Source organism: Aedes albopictus, chromosome 2 (assembly GCF_035046485.1).
Source record: "Aedes albopictus strain Foshan chromosome 2, AalbF5, whole genome shotgun sequence".
NCBI lineage: Eukaryota > Metazoa > Arthropoda > Insecta > Diptera > Culicidae > Aedes > Aedes albopictus.
The window spans coordinates 509309856-509334272 of record NC_085137.1 but is presented as its reverse complement, the minus strand read 5'-3'; the positions used below and the strand labels follow the sequence as shown (position 1 = coordinate 509334272).

The window sequence follows — 24417 nt, the reverse complement described above, 5'->3', positions numbered from 1 at the left end:
CTCATGCAAAATATTTCGTTTTACCAAATTGAATTTGATAATTTTAAGCGATTTATGTTAGGTACGATATTTCCCATACAAGTCATCCTCCAAAAGTTGCATGCAAGTTTTTATACTAATATAAAATGCTTCAATCTATCAAATTTGATAAGGTAAAACGAAATATTTTGCATGAGTCGTTAATTTAGATGTTAATTGACCAATTAACCTTTTGATTGATTAAAAAAAAATATTTCCTTGCTTAATGACTTGCATTCAAAAAAGCCCAAAATCACACATTTTGCCCTATAAATTGAGGTATAGCTCAAAATTGTGACGTGTTAGAGCAAATCTGAGTCCGGATTCGGATTCAGCGGCCCAAAATCCTTCGGAGACACATAAGTTTGCTCTTGAGACAAAAAAATGTTGCGCTGTGTAATCAGTAACCACGGTGGGGATAACACGTTTAAGCATTGGGTAAAAAATAAAGATCCTGCTAACCCTCATTTGGATAAACAAATAATGAAGGTGTTTGAGCACAAGAAAAAACCTCCTAACTTACACAAAGCGGGGTATGACCAAAAAAGTTACCATTTCGAATTTCAATGCTCATCGTGGTAAAGGACATTTGAATTGTCGATCCTATAGTAAGCAGAAACAGCGAAAACGAAGCCCGAAACAAGAACCATTAATTAGGCACAGACAACTGAAGACTAGGTGCGTCCATACTTTCTGGGGCAGTCTTTAGGGCCAACACCGGAAGAAATCTTTTAAAAGAAGTCTCAGGAGAAAATCTGAAAGAAATCTTTGGTTGAACTTTAAAAGAAACCCCGCAAGAACTTTTAGAAAATATCCCAGCCTAAACTCCTGTAAAAATCTAGAAAGACTTCTCTAGAAGAAAGCTCACGAAAATTTCTTGAATAAATTTAAAAAAAAAAGCGTTTAGTACTTCCAGTGAGCTATTCGCTGTTTGAAGGAAGCACGACACTAGACAACGGACTAGCATGTAACGCCCAGTGGCACAGCCGAAAACTTTTCCTGACAGCTGCGGCGGGAATCGAACCCGCGCTCCTAGAACGATGCTTGGTGACACTAACCGCACGACCACGAAGCCACACAGGAGAAACTATGGAAGATGTCCTGGGAGGAGCTTCAACATAAAATTCGTGAAAAGCTCCTTGGAGGACCCCTAGATAAAATCTCAGGAATAACTCCTGTAGCAACTCTGGGAGAAGTCCCGGGAAGGATAATCATCCGGAAGACTTTCCAACATATTCTCGGAACCAGAAGCTTCCAGTAAGATCCTTCAGTATTACAAGAAAAATATGTGTTTTGATCGTTCTTACTACAAACATAGTGAAAGCTTTAACACTACTTATTCAAAAACTTTTTTATTTATACCAGCAATGTACTTCTGAGTAAAATTTCCCTGAATATTCAAGATTGGATGCCTTCAGTATTCCAGGATTTTCCCTGTTAAATAAAATTCCTTGAGGATTCCCGGAAACTGGTCACAATTATGCACATGTGATAGATATTAGCTTGTGAATGCTGTTTTTGTCAATGGTGATTATGTCAACTATGTGATCATGGGCAGCTCACTAGCTCACTGCACTGATCCGGATTTTTTCAACGGCTCCAAATCTGATTACCCATCTCTAGTACGCATTTATGAGTTAGAGTAAAAAATCTGGCCAAAAAGTGATCAAAACGTTGTAACGTCATGGTAGAATGTGTCCATGAAGCGTAAATTTTGGATAAAATTTACCACACAAGGGATACAAGCATGTTTTAGTAGTGAAAATGGTGTGAATCAACAAGATAAGATAGGTCGGCTCTAGAGGCACGTTCTCCTCCATTTGGGAAATTTGTGCAGGCATGCTTCTTTAACACAACATATCTCCTTAAAACAAAATGGACATTTTTGTTTAATTAGCGTTTTATTCTGAACAAAATAAAACGGCTTCGTACTTTACCAATACAGAATCTCATATTTTTTCTCTACTGGTCTACTATCAACGACGAGGACAGAAACCTAATTTGTTTTAACTTAAAACCATTACTTGTTAAAATGAGTCAAAATACCAATGAAATGGCGTGCGTGCCAGCTGAAATGAACTAACGTTAGTGTTAGATGGCCTTTCAATAAATAATTTTACTTTGAAAATCCTAATAACAGATGTAAAATGAATTCAATTTGATTACGTATTAGAACTTATTGGACACGAAGTAAGATTTCTGCAAATGAATTTAGAAGATGTTTCGCTAGAAGTTTCTTACAGATTTTTTTTTTCAAAAAAAATATTCCTTTAAGAGATCTTAGCGCAATCCCAGGGCTGGTCTCAAAATCCGACAGTTGAAATGATTATTTTCGTGACCAAGTTCAAGAAAATAGTGACCAAATACTGACTTACAAATTGCAAAAAAGTTACAAAACGGCGACTTTTCTAACATAAATATGATTAGCGGCTAAAAATTGTGAGCTGCATTGAGTATCGCATAATGCACATTTTCAGGAAAACCTTTCAAAATAGTAAAAAAAAATACTTGTGTCCAGAATATTCAAAATTTTGTGCAGAACTAGATGGACATTAGGCCGATGAACAAAAATGTATATGGACTCCTAGTTGGTTCCGGTAGAAACTTGAAATCCTAAATGTGGATTAGAAACTTCAAGCAGAATTTAATTCTTGACGATATTTTTAAAGAAGTTTTGAAGGATGTGATTATGCTGAAGAGAAAAGTGGGCGTTGTTCGACTAAATGAACAAACTCTGAAAAAAAATAGTTGTTTGTTGTTTCTCGCAACACAACCTTTTCCCAACTTGTCCCCATTGCACCTTACATATCGCTCCTCCCAGCCGCCAGTCGGATAAGTGGTATAAGTGATTTTGCAGAGCGCAGTTGATTATTTTATTGGCGAATTTATTGCTTGTTGACTCGCTGGCTGCCTCGTCCCCTCCCAATCTGGCTCATATCATGAGGGAAAATCAATTCTTCCTGATCCTGAACGGCTTAGTGGCACGCGTGCGGTGAGGGTGCCAGGTAGCTAGCACACACCGCACTGCACATCGGCTGGCTGCTACGTTGAATCACACAATTGTTGCCAAGTGGATTACACGGTACTTTGCCACCATTTGGGCGTTAGATGGAAAATCGACATTACGGGGAGAACGCGGGGGGACAATTTATTGGGATGTCAGACTGTGTGTAGCGCGGGCTTTGAATTTGTAATCAGATTACCTATCATGAAGCGGGTCCAAGTATAAGCTGAGCATTGAGCACATCGCATTTTGGAAATTATTTTTAAGTGTCTCTCGTGGCATTACAGATGAATAATTATCGATGTAGATATTTTGAAGAGCGGAATCTGCACGGATTTCCAAATATAGACCCAGTTCAACATCGAGTTGAATTTGCCTTCAGTTTCAGCCTCAGCCAAATCCGGTCGTACCACAAGAATGTGGTGGTAGTTTTAGAATAGCATCAACGGCAAAAGTCAGCCTTTCAAATGAAGTGCTAAAGTGCGAAATTCACTAGTTTGACCCCCGAGATAGAGCCATCTCGGCGAGAATGGAAATGCACAAGACGGAAAATTCTTAGTGGTAATATCGGATCGAAAGCACTATCCAACGAGCTGTGAATTTGAAACACGTGTTAGAATGGAACGGAGCAGCAAAACCGAAATGTGGTGTGTCCGGAAAAGAGTCTAGTCACTATTGAGTGGTTAAAACTAAATGGAAGTGGCTCGGCCTTTCTAAGTATTTCTCCAACAGCTAGAACGAGTGCAGAGATTAAATAGCTAGATGAAAATAAAGAAAAGAAAGTTCCTTGTGCTTGCTTGCTGAACCTCAGTCGAGGCTTTAAGTTTCTTTTGAAAGCCGCATGCGTATTTGTTTTGATTTCAAAACTAAGCATTGTAGAATAAGTAATCAAAATAGTACTGACTGAAACATGATTATTGATTATTATTATTATTATTATAGTCGTAAATCTTATATACACCCCCTTTGCAATCAAGTTGTCTACACAATCTTACTCAACTAGGGAAGTGAAACCATTTCGGCAGGGGTCCTATTTTGGGCACTTTTCTACTATAACTCAGCCAATTCTGAATAAATTGACACAATTTTTGGAACGCGATGAGATACGTATAGTATCTAGCCGTGTACAAAATTTCAAGTCAATTGATTTGGAATTGACTGAGTTATAGCGAAGAGTGACCAAAATACCGGCCGCTGCCCAAGTGGTTCGCTACCCTATGAGAATAAAAACCCTATTAAGAATTTGGCAAACTTCAAACCAAATGTGTATTGCATACACGGTATAAGCACCAATTTTGTCCAGTCTAACAATCTATATTTTATGGGGAAAATGCATAAATTTGGCTGGAACTTAGTTAGAAGCACAAGGTTTAGCTGTGCTTTAAACTTTAGCATGTATTTTTTCACGAGTGACCAAGTTGAAAGCACTCGGACCAAAATAGATATAGGGTGCCTGTACCAATTATGGCGCTAGCTAAGGAAAACTATTTGTATAAAAACAACGAGAAGACCAACGAATGTCATCGATATGTTAAAGAAATAGCTTAGTTTTCATACTTTACAGGAAAAATATAGGAACGGTGTCAAAACTACCTTTAGTATTTATTACAGCGTGTGCCAATGATAGGAACCCTGTACCAGTTATGGATACAACTTCGGTTCCTTTTCGCACTATTTGAATGCATTCTTATGGGATTAGCCATAAGTGGTACACTATGGCGAAAAAAGCGCAAGAAAGCCGAAATTTCAAACAAAATGATTTATTTCTACCACACCTTGAGCAAAATGTGGAGTTTAAATGACTGCAACCGTCTTTTGTGAACGTGATCTGTTGTTCACAAATTTTTTCTTGTTGATCTACATCGTTAAATGGTGGAAATCAACTATGGTGAATAATTGGTACTATAGCCATAATTGGAACACTTACCCTATTTTACCCTAGGTTTTGTAAAGTTTTTTTACACCATCTTCTAACAAAATTCTATACCTAGTGTTCACAATAACATCTACTAGTAAAAATATTGCGCGCCGATTTAGATGCATGTAGGATGTGAGTATTAGACTGGGTCAACAAGGTCGATTTTTACAACAAAGCTTTTTCGACTCCATTCAAGATCCAAATCAACTGCGCAAAATTTAAGAGCGATTGGTTGCGTCCCCGTATTCCGCATTGCAATTGAATTTTGTATGGGATTTGGTATGGCAAAACGTACTTTTTCAAATTTTTCTAATAAGTTCAATTTTTTTGTATAAAATCATGTAACCGATGACGTTGAAGTAAAGCCTATGGCATATACTTAGCCATAGACATAGTAATTTGTTCCTAGAGCCCTTTGCTATCATGTGATTTGTCCTCGAAACATTAATGACTAACCCAATTCGCTTGGCTTCATTCTTTTGCCCGATGTACGTTTCCGCCATCGTCCCAAATTTTGCGAGCTATAATATCAATCTCATCAGCAAAACCGAGCAGCTGAACGGACTTCGTGAAAATCGTTCCACTCGTGTTTATCCCCGCTATCCTTATTACACCCTCTAAAGCAATGTTAAACAGAAAGCATGAAAGACCATCACCTTGCCGAGCCCTCTGCGAGATTCGAAGGGTCACGAACTACGCAAATCACTCGATCCTTCGTCGCCTTGATCAATCGAATCAGTTTATCCTGGAATCCGTATTCGTGCATAATCTGCCATAGCTAGTATGTATCGGTCGATTGCGTCTAACGCCGATTTAAAATCGATGAACAAGTGATGTGTGGGCACGTTGTATTCGTGGCATTTCTGCAACACCTGGCGTATGATGAACATCTGATCCGTTGTAGCGCGTTCACGCATGAATCAAGACTGATATTGCTCCACGAAGTCGCGTGATATTGCAAGAGAGCAATGGACACAACCAATCGCTTCCAAATTTTGTACAGTTGTTTTGGACGTTAATATGGATTAAAAAAGCTTTGTTTCAGGCTGATATGATCTGATTTTTTTTTTTAATTCGACAAGATTTTTTTACAGAACAGAAAATGGTTTTTGTGGTCCGCCAAAATTTGGTGATATCGTACCAAAAGACCCATACCAACGAAGCGGTAAACGCTATATTGTCCCATTCTCCTTGAGTGGATCATCTGGCAATCTGATCAACAGAGCGGACACTGAGAACAAAATGGTCATCGTACTCCTAGTACATTGTGTCAAGTTTCTCAACACGAAACGGGCTTTTCTTAGTCACGCGATATTTGCTTTCGTCGGTTTGTGGTCGTACGACACATGTAAAAATATCACCAACAAATGTGCCATACGTAGTCGAGCTTTAAGGTTAAATTGTTGAGAACTCAGCACTCTCATATTTCCGACCGTGGCAACCGAGAGGGGGTTGTTGTAATTTTACACCTGCCCGGTTGTGGTGCAGTGGTGGACGATTGGTGCACTTTGTCGTTTTATGTAACGGTTCAGTAATGGAATAATTATTTGCCACTGGATGGCAAGCCAACATGTTTAAAATGTATTTATGATTTGACTATTAACCACTTACCTGTGCTTTGAGCGATAAATTGCATCGTATACGGGGCCGTCAAATTGATTTAGGACAAAATATGTCACTGTGCTGGTGTCGGTCACGTATTCGGCACCGGTTTCCGACAGGACGAGCGGCAGCTTTAACGACTGGGCCGCGGCTAGACTGGCTTTGTCGTGGGCAACCGCACCGACCAAACAGATGCGCACTTGTTCTCGGGAAGGCGGCGGCGATATCGACATGGCTGCGAAATAAACGGAAAACAGGGAGATAAATTGGGATTAGTTATGGCGCGTTATTAATTATGGAACCGCTTAGGTAATCGCTTAAACGACAACGCACGGGATAGGCTGTGCCGGAAATGTAAGAAAAACTGTAATTAAATAGTTAATGTGTGAACATAATTAGCCCGAGATCAGGTCGGTATAATCCCATGAATTCAAATTAATTCGCTTATGGTATTACCGCTTCTCGGGAGTAATCCTCTACACTGCTAGCGACGTCAACGAAGAGCGCAAAGAGCTTCGAGAAGAAAATCTCTTACGATGATAACGAGGAGTTAGAAGTTGCCCGTGTGCCGGGAGCGGGTGAAGATGCCAGTGATGTGGAAGAGCCCCTTGTGTCAGAGCACTTCATACCAATGATCCGCTAAATGATTTATGATGCAGGTTATGAGCGGAGAATGAGCCGAGCGGGAAAAAATCTAACGAGATGGTTTTAAACAAGAGTTTGTATTACGCTACCCCACCCATGAACTTCATAGCCAGTTGGTTCCGTAGGACGGCGTCGTCCATTAATTATCATTAGCTCTTTATAATGATATCACAAGTTTATTGTTTAGTTAACGGCGCTCGATCGTTGTCTTTCGTAGACTGACACGATTAAGTGAATTAAAATCAAGTCTTCTAAAATAAGCATCATTATTGCGTTATGCAACACCAAAGCGAAACATATTCGTCACTTGTCCGGTAAGAGAATCTACTCCAGATTGCTAATTAGTCGGTAAATGCTGTTGACGAGAGATCTGATACATGTAGCATTGTTTTCAGCACACGCCGCCGCCTACATTGGTCGTGCAACTATTGTACACTCTTAGGTTGCCATTATAATGCTATCCAGTTTCCGGTGATGAGACAACGATTGGAGTATACGGACACCACTCCAACCATTAGCTCTCGTAAAATGATAGTGCACTTCTTGAATCATGCGGAGGTGTATTGGATTTCAAAGCGAACAAAAGTGAAATTGCTGTGGCCGGTAATGTGTTCCACAAGATGATGATGATGATGATGATGACTTAGTGGTTGGAGATGTGAATAGCCTCTTTACTTGACGACAGAAGTCGTCGCCCAACTGTGAGCTGACGCAGTTTCTATGTAGTTTTGCTAATCATGGGATCAAATTGTATCCCCACAGCCATTCAGTCAATGGCGTAAGCGATGAGTATTAATTAAAGTTTTCGTTCTGTTTGGTGGTAAACCTGATTGAATAAATTATTCGGATTGCATGAATGGACGTAGCCATAGGTACATGATTAATGGTGGACATTCAAGCCATTGAGCAAACTGCTACATGCCCTATAATTAAGCATACATTACTCGTGTAATGATTGCTCATCATCTTTGAATTGCTTTTTCGAAAATATTAATTGACGACGACAAGCCAACATATTCGAAACGCGAGAGATGTTATCTACCTGTAATTCAGTTTTGCCATATTTTACACAACTCATCATTGACGAAAAAAAAAAACAACATCTACCCCTTGAATTAGAATTAATGTCAGCACTTTGCAACACTTCCTTGATTTCTTTGCGGTCAGTGCCGAATAGCACAAAACCTCATGCAACGCATAGACGGCGGCACTCGATGACGAACCGTGAGACGTTCCTTTCCATAAACTACAGCCTAATGGGGCTCAATTAATTAAAATCAGTCACTTCGCCACCATCATCCCGCACCAACCGAACACCTCCAGCGGCGCAAAGGTGGTGTCGTATCGAAATCAACGGAGCAGCGGAGATGGCAATCGAGATGCAGCACACCATAACCACCGAAAAAAAAATGTTGGAATGCAAGACAAGATTGTGGTTGATGGTGGACGGACGTTGCTAATTACGAAAAATCACCAAAAACAAAAACAATAACACTCCAACGGAAAAGCGTGGTGCTCATGGGTGCATGGAAAATGGCCGGGGTGAGGAAATGCCGAGTTGATGTCCAAGATAATCAGCAGTTTAAAAACACTTTGTTGCCGAATTAAGTGGATGGCTATGGTGATGAATTGGTTGGCGTGTACTGGAACGTAATGTTTTGTGTATTTTTTAATTCGATTTTGCCTTGTGCAACTTTTAGCTAACTAGGGCAGCTCATGGGACTCCATATAGTTTAGAAAATGTCGATTTGAAAACTTAGGATTTTTTACAAAACGTAACTTCAAAGAAGGCTTGTCTTGATAGACATGATACCTTCGAGTTTCGCCATGTATGAAGAATATAGAACTCATATTGACCTAGCAGGCAATAGAAAAATCTTCTCACAATACGCTGTTTGAAACAAATGTATAGGTACCAGCCAAAATATCAATGATATTCTAATGAAATCTACAACAAATTCCTGACGTGTTTCGTTTTTCAAGCTTGGCTGTGTAAATTTCCGTAGCTATAATACACACTTATTTCAGATTGCACCGATATCAGCAGTTTTTCGAACTTTTGCCAAGCTTCACAAAGCCGAGTGAAAATTTGAACACTGTCTTCAGCCAGCGAATGTACCGACTGAAAATTAGTAACAATAGACAACGGACAAACGCACATGACACCCAAGAGTCCACTGGAGAATTTTTCGTTTGAAGAAAAGTTTTCGCCGATTGGAGCGGAAACCGAACCCACATTCCGAGGTGGTTTATGAACCACCTAAACGAGTGACGCCGCTAACCGCTTGGTCAAGAAACCCACAAATCCAAAGCAACAATTTTTTTTCGAGATATCAGCAATTCACAAGCGCTATTTCATACCGCAATACTTTACTTTTCGTGTTATAGATACCTCCTTGTCTCGGTGAGATTTAGATCAAATTTTTACATTAGATTAACTTTGTAAAATTTAATGTAGAAACCGAACTTTAGAATTGTGTGTTCGTGAAAAACGGATTCTTCGTCTTGATTTCTTTTTATCTCGATCATATCGAGATGTGAGCAGTCAACTTCATATGAATTGGAAAATCAATTGAGTATACGTCATCCTGCTGTTCCCACGGCAGTATTTTCGATCAGCAGGAAAATCGGGCGACATCTGCGGAAACATTATTTGCCAGACTGAATGGAATATATACAGCTTCCTCTCAATGCCAGTTTATGGAATCAAACACCAACCTGTCCGCACGGGATTTGGCTAACCAAAACTGGATTCGCCAGTATATCAATTATGTCATCTTGGCTGGTTGTTTGTCAATCACTCGGTCTATCCGGATCCACTGCGCTGACATTCTGCGGCGACTGAGCCAAACAGCAAGAAGAGCAGCATCAGCAGCAGCTGTATGCAACCAATGCGCTTCGATGCGCCACGATTTGATAATTTATAGACATCAGACATCTCTGCACTTGACTTGAAATACGATTCGCACAATGTGCCATTTGCTGGCTCTGCGGTGTGGCTCACGAGGATTTTCCCGCACTTTCCACTAGCACTGCTGCCATTGCTCTAATTGTGCCAAGCAAAGCTTGCTGGAAGGCGAAATCAATCATCACATCGAGACCACAATCAACTCGGGAGACACAGACAGACTGGATCCTAAACCGCAAACTGCTGCACTTGCTAGTGCTGCTCAGTTTCGCCGATACCACACCGGATTGTTTTGGATCCGAATAGAACACAGTAGCAACTCGCGAGAAATGCGCGATCTGTCGTGAGAATCGTATGATTTGAATGTTTCTGGCAGCTACTAAACGAGATGATAAAGAATCAAAGAGACTAACCAATTGACACGCATACTGACATCTTCCGGTTTTGCTTCATAGACTAATGAAGCTTGTTATCATGCAACGGAGAGAAATTTTAATGATAAACAATAGTCGGAAGACAGATAAGCCGTGCACTGAAGAACATAATTGCGTAGACATCAAAATTTTCGTCGAGTTTCTAAAGAGAGGTCATTTTAATCAAGTTTAATCAAGCTCCTTCACCCATAATCGCCATACTCCGTTTCGAACGAATAACGCCGATTTCAACACAGTACAGTGTGCCGTTGTTCATTCGAGTACCTCTTCAAACACAAGCTTCACAAACGTGCGAAAGTGCTGCTTAAAATAATGGTTTATTCTCTTCTACGGTCTCCATCCCCCCCGTCATCCCACCAATTCATTCCGACAATAATACACAATCCAATAATTCTCCGTAATGCTTCTCCCACTCTGGAGCAGCACACAGATTGACAATGTACAGAAAGGACCCCTAAAATAAATTGAAGAGATATATCCAGTACTTGGGCCTCTCGGTGCTGGCTGGCCGGGCTAGGTCGGCGCGATGGCAGAAATGTCGTTAGCAAGTGGCACGGACCCTTTCGGAAGAATAAATTGGAGAATTATGGAGTCGTTCAAGCGACTGAGGGAAGATTATGCTTGCAACACTAACGGCCAGCCCTCGAGCACCCATGCATCATTGTTCGCTTGCGGACTACGGAGATTAAGGTCAGGATCAAAGGGACATTCAGCTTAGTGCTCGTCTGCTTGTCCTTGTACGACCAAACGCTGCGCTCTAAAGTTGCTAACACTTCCTTGTTTCCTCCGTTTTATGTATGCTCGCCTCTAATACGTGTCCGACAACCACACTCCAGAGCATTATGAGCGTTGTCCGACAGAGGTTAATATTGATTTTATAAAGTAACATTCCCTGGTTCGGGCTCAATCTCGAGTCGGCTGCCAGCAGAAGGTGACCGGCCGGCCTGTTAGGAAGACGACATCGAAGCGACCCACTAGTAGGCAGAGAAATTGAGAGTAATCTGCATGTTACCGGGTCTAATCCCGCAGAATGTCTGAAAGTAGCAGATGGCGTACATGTTAATAAATTTTGAGCTGGACTGTACCGATGTGCTGCTGTCGCACCACACCATAATTCGTCTGCATCATTTGTCGGTGACTATAATGTTTTGTAGAGGACATGAAGATTAAGCATTAGTGTATAGATTAAAATTAGGAAAAAGGGATCGATTAATTTTAAATTTGCATAAACATAGAAAATAATCATAGTATAGCAGAATCCGAAAGAGTACACAGGGTATTGGTTTCCTTTAAAAGTTTAAACAAAGCGGTTCCATTTTCACCTAGTCTAGTCTAGTCTAGTCTACACATACACAGCCATTCATTGAAAGAATCCTGGAAAATTATAGAATCGACTACTTCCATCATTTTTCTTGTCATTATTAATGATTGCAGTACATAGAAGATGCATTACAAGCATTAAAGCGGCCAGGCCTACTGTGCAGCATTTTAAATTCAGCAATAAAGACAACGAATGGTGACATCTCGTACCAACCGCTCAGTTTATGAGAAAAGCAAAATACGGTGAAAATCGATGGGGGTGACGAAGTTAATGTCACCCCTTGGTCCTTGATGCTTCCTGGGATGGAACACAGGTATTTGGTCTGTGTCCTGGCCCTGGTGCCTAGGCTTGCGCGTCTTTACTCGCTCTCTGAAATTAAACAAAATACTGATTTCTGGGGATGGGGGTGTACCATTACACAAAAATGGGTCTTCATCGTTAATAAACGCCAACGCAAAAGATGGAGAAAAATAGTCAAGTTACTTGTAACGATCTCAACATTGCCTGGAAACTGCAATCTCTCAATATAAGGAAATCCTCCCTAACGCTACAGAGTTATCTGAAAGGCTTTCCTCACTCAAAACAATTAAATTAAATTAAAGCAGTTGTGTTTAAATTAAATTAAAGCAGTTGTGTTTCTGTTTTGTTTGTATTTTTGTTAGAAGTAAGCACGTATGAAAACAAAAACGAACGTGATCGTTTGGTGTCACAATAGCTGCTTTTCTAATATGGTAGCAAAAAATTCGGAAAATTCGGCATAAAAAATCAAAGATATATATTTTTAGTTATTTGGGCTGGAAAACGGTGAGTCGATAAAATAGAGCGTCGAACATAGCTCTGGTTCTCACAAGTCCATACCTTATGCTCACATGGGTCAAATTATGACAAAGACCGCCAGTTAAGAGTAGTGTGTTTAGCTGGTAGTACAGCTTGGGTACTGTTGTCATTCTGACTTCAGCTAGTTTGAGGAGGTACATCTCGAGTGTCTGTTCACCAAGGAGGTGCGGCTCAAACAGTGTCTGTTCTGTCATCTAGCGGCTGAGTATGAAATGCTCCTCCACCTGAAGCTATACCAAAGGTGGCAGCCCCACCACGGTGGATAGGGGACCTTAGGCCAACAACCTACTGTTTTCGAAACCCAAAAACCGTTATAGAAACCGAAAATGAAAGATTATGAACTGATTCAACGGCAACGACTTTTAGCACGAAACAACCACTTCCTTTCGGTGCTGATGCTCAGTTTTTTAGGTAATTATCGAAATTTTTTGAGTTGGAGTGTTAAATTATCCTCATATTAAAGCACCAGAACCGCTCTGGGAGTTTTCAATTTGCAACCGATTTCCGCACTCCAAACAAAACGAAAACAAAAACAAGTGAGAGTAGAGGCAAATATTTCATAATGGCGAAAATAAAACACTGATTTTTTTCGGAATAAAATTTTTCAATATAATCTAAATAAAATGTGTGGGATTATGCTTCAATCACATGCTGACTTGCTTTTAGCATGATAAAACGGTGTTAAAATCAATTTTGCGAACGAAAATAGATATTTTCTTGGTTGGCCGTTACGTCCTTCTAATGGTACTAAAATTAAATAGAGGGTAGACGCAATTTGTTCCCAGTTGACAGCCAGCTTACTCCCCTGGAAACAACGGACAGGAATTGGAGCTTAGAATGTATTAACCCTTACCCAGCAGGGTAAACTGCCATAACTAGTCAATGAGGCATGCCTTACGGAGCTTGAGATCGTAGGACTGAGCGAAGTCCGTTTACCGAACTTTGGTGAACACAGATTGGCGTCGGGTCAAATTCTGCTATACTCTGGTCTACGAGGCACACACGCTCCTCATCACCGTGGAGTTAGTTTCCTGCTCAGCGCTCACGTCCACGCTGTGCTCATGCAGTGGGAAGATATTAATGAGAAGAGGATAATTGTAGCCAGATTCAAAACACGGGTTCGAAATCTTACAATCTCAACAGAAAGGGCGCCGATTCAACACACGTTGACTGGAAAACACTGCGGTGAAAAGATCCTTCGTCGAGGAACTGGAGAACCGTGTTGCGGATATTTCAAAAGGTGGAAGTGTAGAAGATCAATGAAGCGCCATCAAGAACGCCTTCATCGCCACAGGAGAGAATAGTTTAGATGAGCTACGTACCCAGAGAAAGCAATGGATCATAGATGACACCTGGAGGAAGATAGAGGAGGGAAGGAACGCTAAAGCCAACAAGCGAAAATACAAGGAGCCAAAGCCGTAGCCCGTCAGCGATATTCGACTCTCGAGAAGGAAGTGATGTGCTCATGTGAGCGGGACAAAAGAGCGTTGCCGGACTCCCTGGCCGACGAAGGCGAGAAAACCGCAAATACCGACGACAATCGTCTCCTTTACGATGTCTTACATCGCCTTAGTCGAGGCAAGACTAACATAAATGCTACGATGCCCGTGAAAGGCACCATCTGGACAGCTATTGACCGATCAGGCTGACCAGCTGAAATGCTGGTTCGAGCAGCTTCGAAGCCTTTTCAAGTGTCGGCCACGTCATCAACACCTCAGCATGATCCGCCAAGGGTTCGACGCATTACCCGTGTCGTGTCAACACCGAAGCTCCATCATTGCAGGAGATAGAAACAGCGATCTGTAGTATGAAATCGAACAGAACCCTGGGTCAATCTCATATTAGCCGAGATTCTGAAAGCTGACCCCGTAGTATCCGCATCGGGGCATCATGTTGCTGTGCATCGCACGGTGTCAAAATTTTGATTATTATCGAACTTTCATGTACCTCGGATTTTTCATCATAGAATGTTAGAATTTCGGCTATAATTTATAAATGCAAAATTTGAAAATATTCTATCGGGGAAAATTTGAGTTAGATGAGTTTTTAGCTATTTTCCATACTAAAAATCAATAATTACTATTTTAGCCCAAAAAACGTCCCATACAAAATGTATGGAAAAAATTTCGCCGATGAAATATTTTCTAGTTTTCCGATTATGAATGTATAGCCCAAATACTAATCATTTTCGAAGAAAAATCCGAGGTACATGAAAGTTCGATAATAATCGAAATTTTGACACCGTGCATCGTTCTTGATACAGGAGAAGATTGACGCAACTCTCCGACGGTAACAAGCAGGATTCTGTGCCGGACGACCCTGTGTGTACCATATTATCATGCTCCGTATCATCTAGAAGCAAATGAATGAATTCCAAGAATCTCTTAACCTGGTGTTCATTGATTATGAAAAAACTTTCGACCGTCTCAATCACGGAAACATGTGGGAAGCCCTCAGGCGCAAGGGTGTCCCTGAGAAAATCATCAGCCTCATAGGTAAATCCAACGGAAGCTAACGATCCCTCCGCATCTGGTGGCAGGAATGAGAAACCTATAAAAAGAGGGGCTCCTCCAAAATTTGCCATTGCGCAGCATAGGCAAACTGCACTTTTTTTCACTTTTTCATATCGAATTCCGCATCGTAGAGAAACAAACGAGCACTTTTTGGAAAGAAAATTTACTTCTCTTTCAGATGCGCTTAGATCCGGTAAGTACTTACGACCAATTTATATGATAAATTTGAGGAGCTCTTGCTATGCCTCCGGCAGGCAATCTTCCGGATTTTTTGTTAGCTGGCCAATCCGGTGTCTGTTGCCGTGGGCATCGAGATTGATGATAATAGAAGCCATTACCAATGGAAAATAGCAACCACCAAGGCAAAATATGAGTTAATTTTGAAAACGAAAAATTGAATTTTTGATGTAAACAAACGATTTTCACCGTATCTCGCTTAGCGCCTCTACAATTGGGGGTCATCTGAATTCACCTATTGAAGTACAGAGTACAGAGTACAGAGCATTTTTGTGCAGAGTACTGCACAACGGTGTTTTTTTCGATCCCATCCAGGTCGTTGCTGGAGTGAGGCAAGGATGTATGCTGTCACCGCAACTGTTCCTCATCGTAATCGACGAGATTCTGGTAGGTGCGATTAATCGTGAACCAAATTGTGGATTGCTGGTACAGCCCATTACCGTGGAGCACCTAAATGACTTCGAACGTTGCTTCCCTACACTGAGGACACTGTTCGTATGTTTTTCATGGTTTACATTTTAAGAATCAGTTATTTTTAGTTTTTTCATCATTTCATAGTTCTCGTATGCTTTTCATACATTGAAGAGCGAAATCCATAAGAAGTTTCGTATGAATAATCTCATAAGAAGCATCGTATGAAAATCATAAGATATGTTATGAAACACCATTGCTAAAAAACAACAAAACCTCTTATTGGCTTCTAACCACTTCAACTTCCGAAGCGTCGATGAGCGTATGAGGATAGCACGCACTCGCCAATCTTGACGTTCCTGGTTCGATTCCAGGTTGCGATTTTTTTTTAATTTGTGCAAAATATTTCATAAAAATATGTACGATTGTCATAAGACATAGTTTCAGTTTTTAAACGTTATCGGTATGATTTTGATACGTGAGTGTTATGAAATTTATACAGTAACTATACAGTAACTATACAGTAACAGTATGACAATAATAGTTGGCGCTTTGAATTTAAAATCATAGTTCGTAACTATGATTTTTGCAAGAAATTCTTGTGGCAAGAAATTCTCGGCGGCAGGTCTTACCATCAACGTCAACAAGACAAAGTCGTTGAATGTAAACACGGGTAACCCTTCCAGTAGGAGTAACTCAATCACACAAATAGAAAGACACAAATAGAGACGAACCAGCCAAGGGCTGAAAGTCTCTTTAATAAAGACAAATCAATCAATGCTCAACCTACCCAGAACATCAGTTTACCTACTTTGAAAAACTGAACCTTATTTTTACGAGCATTTGTATGTTATCACTTATCGTTGCTTCTGCACTATATGCCCGGGGAAGCTAAGGAAGTTTCGATTACCGTCGTTAGTGATGATAATGGGTCAGTGGGGCGATATTGAGTCAAAACATTGTCTGAAATATCTCATCTACTACTGCGAACATCGAATCAAAAAATCTGGTGTCATACTCACAGTTGCCAGCAGTTCCTCTCAAAAAATTACGTTTCTAGAACAATTCGTTATTTTATGATAAAACTTCGAAAAATGCTTGAAAATAAGGCCTTTTCAAATGCCACTTTTAAGGCTCGATGAAACATCACACTTTTATGTGGATTGATACTTTTAAGGATCTCAAACTCATTTAATATACTATCAACCTTGATCAGAACTTTATTAATTTGCTTTATTGTCAATACGGAACAAATTCGGATCCCTTGACCCATTCTCACCCTCTCGAAGAGGTAAGAATGGGTCAATTGGCTTCTTTAGCGGTGTTGAGATAGTTCCATATCCATATTCATCACATAAGAAACATATTTTCCAAAGACACCATAATGCTATGACGTCTGCTGTTAGCCTAGTGATTAAAGCTATGGATCGTCAATCCGTCAAACAAATTCAATCATTCAGTTGAGCTTCTTCTTCTTGGCGTGACGTCCTCACTGGGACAAAGCCTACTTCTCAGCTTGGTGTTCTATGAGCGTTTCCAAACTGAGCGTATAAACTGAGAACTTCCTCTGCCAACGTGAATATCGTGTGACAGGCACAAGGAATCCCAAGGAAGTCAAGGAAACGCCTTTACAGCTTTGGCTATAGGAGCTTAGGCTATCCTACATCAAATAGAGCGTTTCTAGAAAAATACATAGAGGAACTTACGTATTCTCGGCAGTTTTGTTCTCTTCGTCATGGGGGTTTTTTATGGAAACCTGCTGAACTCAGAGTTGGCCTCAAATCATTCCCAACCAAGCTGAGTTATATGCCCATATTTAAGGCAATTTGGCCCACAAAAACCCCTTATAACGAAGAATACAAACCTGTGTAGATAGTACCCATCGTCACCCTATTTATCTGTTAGCAAATTTTAAAATGTTGTATATCCGGATACAATGAACCGAAAGAAATTAAATTTTGAACATTCATTCATTTGGTTGTGGGGAAAATAACAGCTCAAAGCAATGGAAAAAAGGTATGGCTCTAATTCTACCTCCCTTTGTTGTAGCCCAAAGTGCTATTCTCAAAGACGTCATGTAGTTTTCTGACTGAGAGAAAAACATCTAACTGAGATCGCCCAATTTAGGTTTAAATGAGGCACTTTGAATAACAACTTTAATTACATTGAGTTAATAGTTATTTATGTAACGAGTTGCAAAAAGTTGATTTTTTCAGCACGAGTCGTACATTTATCCAACGAGGCTTGCCGAGTTGGATAAATACGAAGAGTGCTGAAAAAATCGAGTTTTGCTACGAGTTTCATACAAAATTTTATGCAATGATTTTTCATAATGCAACCCATTTGAGTTGCATAATGTTCATAATGCAACTCAAATGAGTTGCATTATGAACATTATACAACTATTTTTTATTATGCAACTCATTTCAGTTGCATAATGAGTCAGTTTGAAAAAATTGGCCATTATGATACCAAAATGAGTTACATAAAATGTAAATTATGATACTGAATTGCATAAAAACAAATTCAAGTTCCCTGAATCGAACGTTAATGAACTTTGTGCCGTGCCAAACTGAAAAGAGCAGCACACCTTGCATCAAAAAGATCAAAAGTTTTTCGCTTACAATTTTCCAATCATCTTTCAATTGTGCACGGTAACGCGGAAGCAATCCTGCACACTCACGCTTCAAAGGCACCATTCAGAAATTTCGTTCCTGGGGTACTACAGTTTCTATGGCACTAGACGGGAAATGCTTTCTCACTGCTGAAAAAAAATGTAGCAAATGCTTCCCGTGGAATGTCGCTCTCTCAATTTATCATAATTAGAAGGCTGTCTGTCGAGAGATCCCGGGATTATCCCGCAATTATTGCCGTAATAAAGTACACGCGCTTAACTCGTCCGGTGGCGGCTTTTACGGAAAGCTCGAACGACACAAAACGGCGCCGCTTCATTAAGGCATCAAAGTAGAAGCGTGAGGACCTCCCTACTGGGTGGCTTGAGCGAACACCCATCCTTTTCTCCCTGAAGGTATCCATCCGTCATCGTCGTCTTGCAAATGGCATTGAGAAGAAAAAGTGAGCAATTAAATTCATCACATGGGTGGTGGCCCGTAGTAAATAGTGGCATGCCTGAGTTTCGGGTATGCCTCACACCCGATAACGATCATTAAGCGCAAACGGTTTGAATAGATGGATCACACTGTCGGATTCAGAGCGTGAAACGGATTTATATTCCACGCTGCGCCGCTGCGTTGTTAAGCCGACGACCGACCGACCGACCGACCGTTGTTGGTGCGGTCGCGGCCAGAATAGCCCACACGCACGCGAATTGTTTGTTTGGATTGTCAGCGATTACCTCTACTCGGAGTGGAGTGCCCACGGAAAATCGGAGTGGATTCGAAGCTTATCCGCACGGAGCGCACGTGTGTAGATTGATTGTTTGATGTAGCGTGAAATAGTGACATAAGTATCTTGGCTAACGAAAAGCGACGAGCTCGGAATTATCTGAAGTGAGAAAATAAAGGGTTTGAGTAATTGGTACATGTAAGTATCTGACAGTTGATTACTGCCATGAAGTATATGCTAAAAGCAGATGATAACTTACTCTAAGTAACTTCGATATGATTGATGTGCACCTTGAGCATGTGGAACAATGGCAATCAACTTCTGTCAAACAGTGTATTGATTGATTTCTACGGTATAACATCTATTGTATACGTGTCAATATTGCTTGATTCTAGTCAAATTAAATTGTCTTGGGAGTTCCAAGTTGGATCCATAGAAATATATAAACAATTTTCTATGATTATGATAGAACATTCTCACACTTACACATGTTAGGGGCCGTCCATAAACTACGTAGACTCTAAGGGGGGGGGGGGGGGGGGGGGTTAGCAGGGGGATCTGGACAAAGTGTACGCTCCATACAAATTTCGAAAATTTTGTATGGACGATAGTGTACGAGGGGGAGGGAAGGGGGTCTCTGAGATGACCAAAAATGAGTCTACGTACATATGGACAGCGCCATTATTGTAATAAGTTTCCAAAAATGAACTTCATTTTGTAGGACTTCTATCATTTGTTTATTCTTTATTACAACAACGAACCTAACCTCAAAATTGCTGACATCTCGCAGATCATAACAACGGTAACAAGATCGATAAAGTAGAATATATGGTCCGTTTTTTTTCGACCACACGGTTAAAATGACCTGAGAAATGTCAACCATTTTCATTTGGTGTAATGAAGAATTATAGCAATTTTCATCCCAAGGCTTGTTCATCATCTCAGGAAACTTCTCCCGGAATTTCTCCCAGAAAATATGCAAGATGTAAGAGATTTCTTTTTGTGATAAGCCTTAAGAAAACCATGGAAATTCTTTAAAGAAATATTAAAGAGTTAATTGAAAACTTCAACATTGATAAAAACAAATCTGGGATCATTGTAATGTCAATTTCAGACGACTATTTTGATCGCTTTTGCAAAGTCGTTCAAATTTATACACCTAGGTGCACCAATTGGACAAGTACGCTGCAAAGTTAGCATGGATTTTCCAAAACGAGATGTTTCGCTTACATGCATTATTTATATAGACGATTACCAGCTGCTACATTAATGGATACAAGTATTAAGAAATTGTTAAATGCGGTTGTTTTTTGTTGCGCCTCATGGATTCGTTTGTTCGGAGTGTATGAGGAGTTGGCAACTAAAACAGTGCAAGGTATGGCAAGGTATGGCCTCTCGTCAAGAAAAGCTTTTTCAGCGGGCTCTGCTTGTTTTGGTGTTTTATGAAATAATTTTTCACGCCTCGTTGAGAGATCGAAGCGTGAAGAATACTTGTAAAGAAAAGCTGCGTGCGTCTCTGTCGTTATATCTGATGGCAATGATTTGCTCTACAGCAATTTGGAAATAGTAATAATAGAAAAGAAATTACTGTACGATTGTGACTTGAAAAATCTACCTCGCTGTACGTTGAACACTATCGTTCTGGAATGTTAAAATAACTCTTGCCGCTTTGCTTTGTGATATTTCATACTTCTGTATGTTTCTCAAATCAAATAAGTTTAATTTGTTCCAAACATCTTAGAATTAGTACCAACTGATGATAAATCTTCACCCCCAAACCCAACAGAACTAACATTGATCCCTGATCTTTTGCGGTAATTATATTCCGTAACCCTGACGCCATTCGGAGAATTCAGGTCAGGCTCGGTCAGAATCCACACGCACACTTGGGTGCAATAAATGTGTTTGTTTGACATTTTAATCCGATTTAATTTCAGCACCGATCCACCCGCTGGTGCTGGATAGCACTCTCGTTGAATGGTGTGTCTCTGTCTCATTGGGTCCTTTCAACTTCGCTGTTTTAGGGTACATCGAGGTTCAGGGATGAAGTATTTCGATTCGTTTTCGTTTCTATGTGTACCGATATCTACTTGGGAGTACCTGGCAGACTATGGGTGGACAATCTGTAACTAACGGGTTCGATGCACGGTCCTGTTGGAAATCTCTTTTGAATGTGAAATTTTGCCAACATTCTGAGAAAAATGTCACACAGTATAAAAATACATGCACTAAAAGGTACTCAGAGTTGAGCAACTGAAGAAAAAGAACAAGTTTCAACATGGATAGACAGAAAAAATGTGAAATTCTTGAAGTATAGCGTCGATTTTCTTTTTGCAAAGAATGTTCATAGACTGGCACAGTGCACGACACTCCGTTGTACCTTAGCAGTATCCCGGTTCAAGCGCCATGATCACTGCCATCGATTTCAAATCATACTAGGTTGCCTCTAGCTACAATTGCCTGCCTATATGCGACGACGCGACGACGGTTTAGTTGGAGTACTCACTATTGCTATGACGAACCACTCGAGTTCGACCTGGAGACCAGAAATGATTTATGCTTGTGATTGTAATACTATGTTGCAGCAAGTTGATTACGGCGCCAGTCCCAGTTTCCCGAACCCGACTAACATTTTGAAAACACTTGGTTTCCATTTGACGGCTTCGGATCCATATTTGAAAAATGGATCCTCTCTACACGGGGAGCCCAGCAACGATGACGAAGACAAAAGCGACGTTTAGTCAGCTCGACTACCAACAGTTGGAATCAACGAACGAACGGAAGCATCGACGCAAAATTTGTGTAATCCGATTTAGATCGAAATCAAATTAATTGAATGCTCACCCTCCCGAAAGGGTAAATCGTCGCTTTCTGATTCCAAAAGTGGCCCACGGGGGTAGAACGCTGCCGCATCACCATGGGTGTGGACTGTGGATGTGTGCAGGTTTGTCGGCTTGCCGGCTTATGGGACGCCCCAATCCGGAAATGGTCACGGGTAATTTTATGGCATCATGAAAGTTGGACAATAAGATTAAACAGCGATTGAGTGGAGATTAGATGCGTTTCAGCGAAATACCAGAGAGTTGCTATCATGTGTGCTCGCTCGCCCACGAACCATAATCCCTATCGCAGTCGATGATATCGGGAATCCCCCCCTCGCCGCATTTTGCATGATTGGATGGCGTCTGTGGTGAAAAATAGCTTGTCATTTAGTTTTATCTGTGTTTTACCATGCTACCGAGCCTCTGCTCGGAAATGGACCGGAACGGATTAGGAGGAATTGATATGGTAATACGCAGCGGGTGCTTGTTGCGTGAGTGATTATGATATTGAGTGGGGGGAAACGCTTGAATGGATTAGATTTGATCGCATCAGAAATATTTCAATGTTGTGCCATCAATCTGGGGAAAGCAGGAAAATGAATTGAAATGTTGTCAGGTAAGCGTTGAACGACGATAGAAACTTGTGATTGATTTGAATAAATGTCAAATCTATAATGGAATTGAGAACCGTCATAAACCCGTCATAACTATTTAATGTTGTGCTGGTTTTAAAATGATTCTGAGAAGTCCTTTGAGCATACTTGACTTAACCCGCTTCTTCTAACTTAGATTTAGAATAAAGAAATCAAGGCCACAATGTCAATACTATGCCATCCATTTCGGTTCGCTGCTGCTTTTCTCCAACATCGGAAACGACCGTTGAGCTCCACGACGTTTAGTACTATCTGGTTTTTTTGCGAACACAAATTCTGAATGGTTACTTTCCAACATTTTTGCAACATTGTCCTGCCCACCGCAACCTTTCGAATGCTGGGTTTCCCGTGAAGCGCAGCGAGCTCGTTCACCATTCTCCTGCATGCCGCCAAATATCGTCCTTAGCACGGGTCGCTCGAAAACTCCGAGAGTGTGAGTGAGTCTTTCACAAGCATGGTCCATGTCCGTAGAGGACCACCGGTCTTGTTAACGAATTCAGGTGTTCTTCGAAGTGTTGCTTTTTTTTTCCTTCTAAACCATAGGAGGATAATCTGCTCAACAGACACCCTAACAGAAGGTTAGGGTAGTGTAGGTCTGAGGCCGTCTTCTACAACAAAAGTAAAAGCCAGGACTACTCTCTCCTCGTACCCACTAAACCATTCCTATGGTCGCCAAACCCTACGTCTCTCCGGAACCACCAAGAAGGTATTGCTTCAGAGAGGGGCTAGTGCACATCGCACCCACAAGGTTAGCTGCGTAGCCTGCAGCAACGAACATCGATGACTCGCTTTGGAGAGTCCATCACGGTAGCATGCTGGCGCTTAGCCAGTTTCCCGAGTGGTCCTCGCCACTCCCTTTGTCCTCGGAGGGTCAACCCCGCCCGCGAACCACTGCTTTGCAGACATCAAGAACTGATGCCCACGTGCAACCCGATCTGACCTGCCCGTAAGGAAGGGTATCACTACCCTTCAGGCCCTATCAGATGCACCCGAAGGTTGCAGACAGCAGGGTCTCACCTACCCCGACCCTTGCCGGGGACCCCTTTCCAACCGCGGGCTCAGATCCAACCCAGTAGACTGACGCCACGACAGCACCGCTACCCGGACTTCCTCTCCGCGGCCACATAATCGCTGTAAGGGTCGATCTCGACCACAGGGCACCTGTATGACCTACGAAGCCGACTCCGAACCCCTGGACCACCTCTTGTACTGCATCTGGAATAGCCACTTTCCGAGTCCACGCGCCACCTCCTCTGTAGCTCCCAGACGATATGGGTGATAACCGTTGAAAAGGCGTTCCAGCCAAACTCATCCCTACACATCCTCTGGACCAAGTTGTCCGGGTTTGTGTCCTCCCCGCATGTGGCAAGCATGCGGTCACGCATTGTGCGAAAACGCGGGCACACGAACAAAACGTGTTCCGCCGTTTCCTCTAAACCATTGCACACTGGGCATTCGGGAGAATCCGCATACCCGAAACGGTGTAGATATTGTCGGAAGCAACCATGACCTGTAAGGACCTGTGTCAGGTGGAATGTAACTTCCCCATGGCGCCTATTAATCCAACTATCTACCCTCGGTATCAACCTATGGGTCCACCTTCCTTTGGTGGAACTGTCCCACGCGCGCTGCCATTTGACCATAGAGGCCATCCTGACAGTCCTGCGTATGCCTCTTGTGCCGCGCATTTCGAAGCACTCCATGTCCTCACTGATAAGAATGCTGATAGGCACCATACCAGTAATGACG

At 41.4% G+C, this 24417-nt stretch overlaps 1 protein-coding gene and 1 long non-coding RNA gene across 5 annotated transcripts in view; one reads left to right on the top strand and one right to left on the bottom strand.

Annotated features, from left to right (window-relative positions):
- Positions 1-24417, bottom strand: part of LOC109404753 (protein ECT2) — a 151926-nt gene that overhangs the window by 46633 nt on the left and 80876 nt on the right. For 3 of the 4 annotated variants that reach the window (XM_029870296.2, XM_029870295.2, XM_029870298.2), the window contains exon 2: positions 6552-6777. In XM_029870296.2, the coding sequence (XP_029726156.1) occupies positions 6552-6777 (226 nt within the window). Of the gene's footprint in view, positions 1-6551; positions 6778-9905; positions 10371-24417 lie in introns of those variants that run through there. The other variant, XM_029870297.2, reaches the window with a different exon arrangement.
- LOC134288739 (uncharacterized) overlaps positions 1-24417 on the top strand; it is a 110822-nt gene that overhangs the window by 69138 nt on the left and 17267 nt on the right. The gene's annotated exons all lie outside the window — the stretch shown is intronic.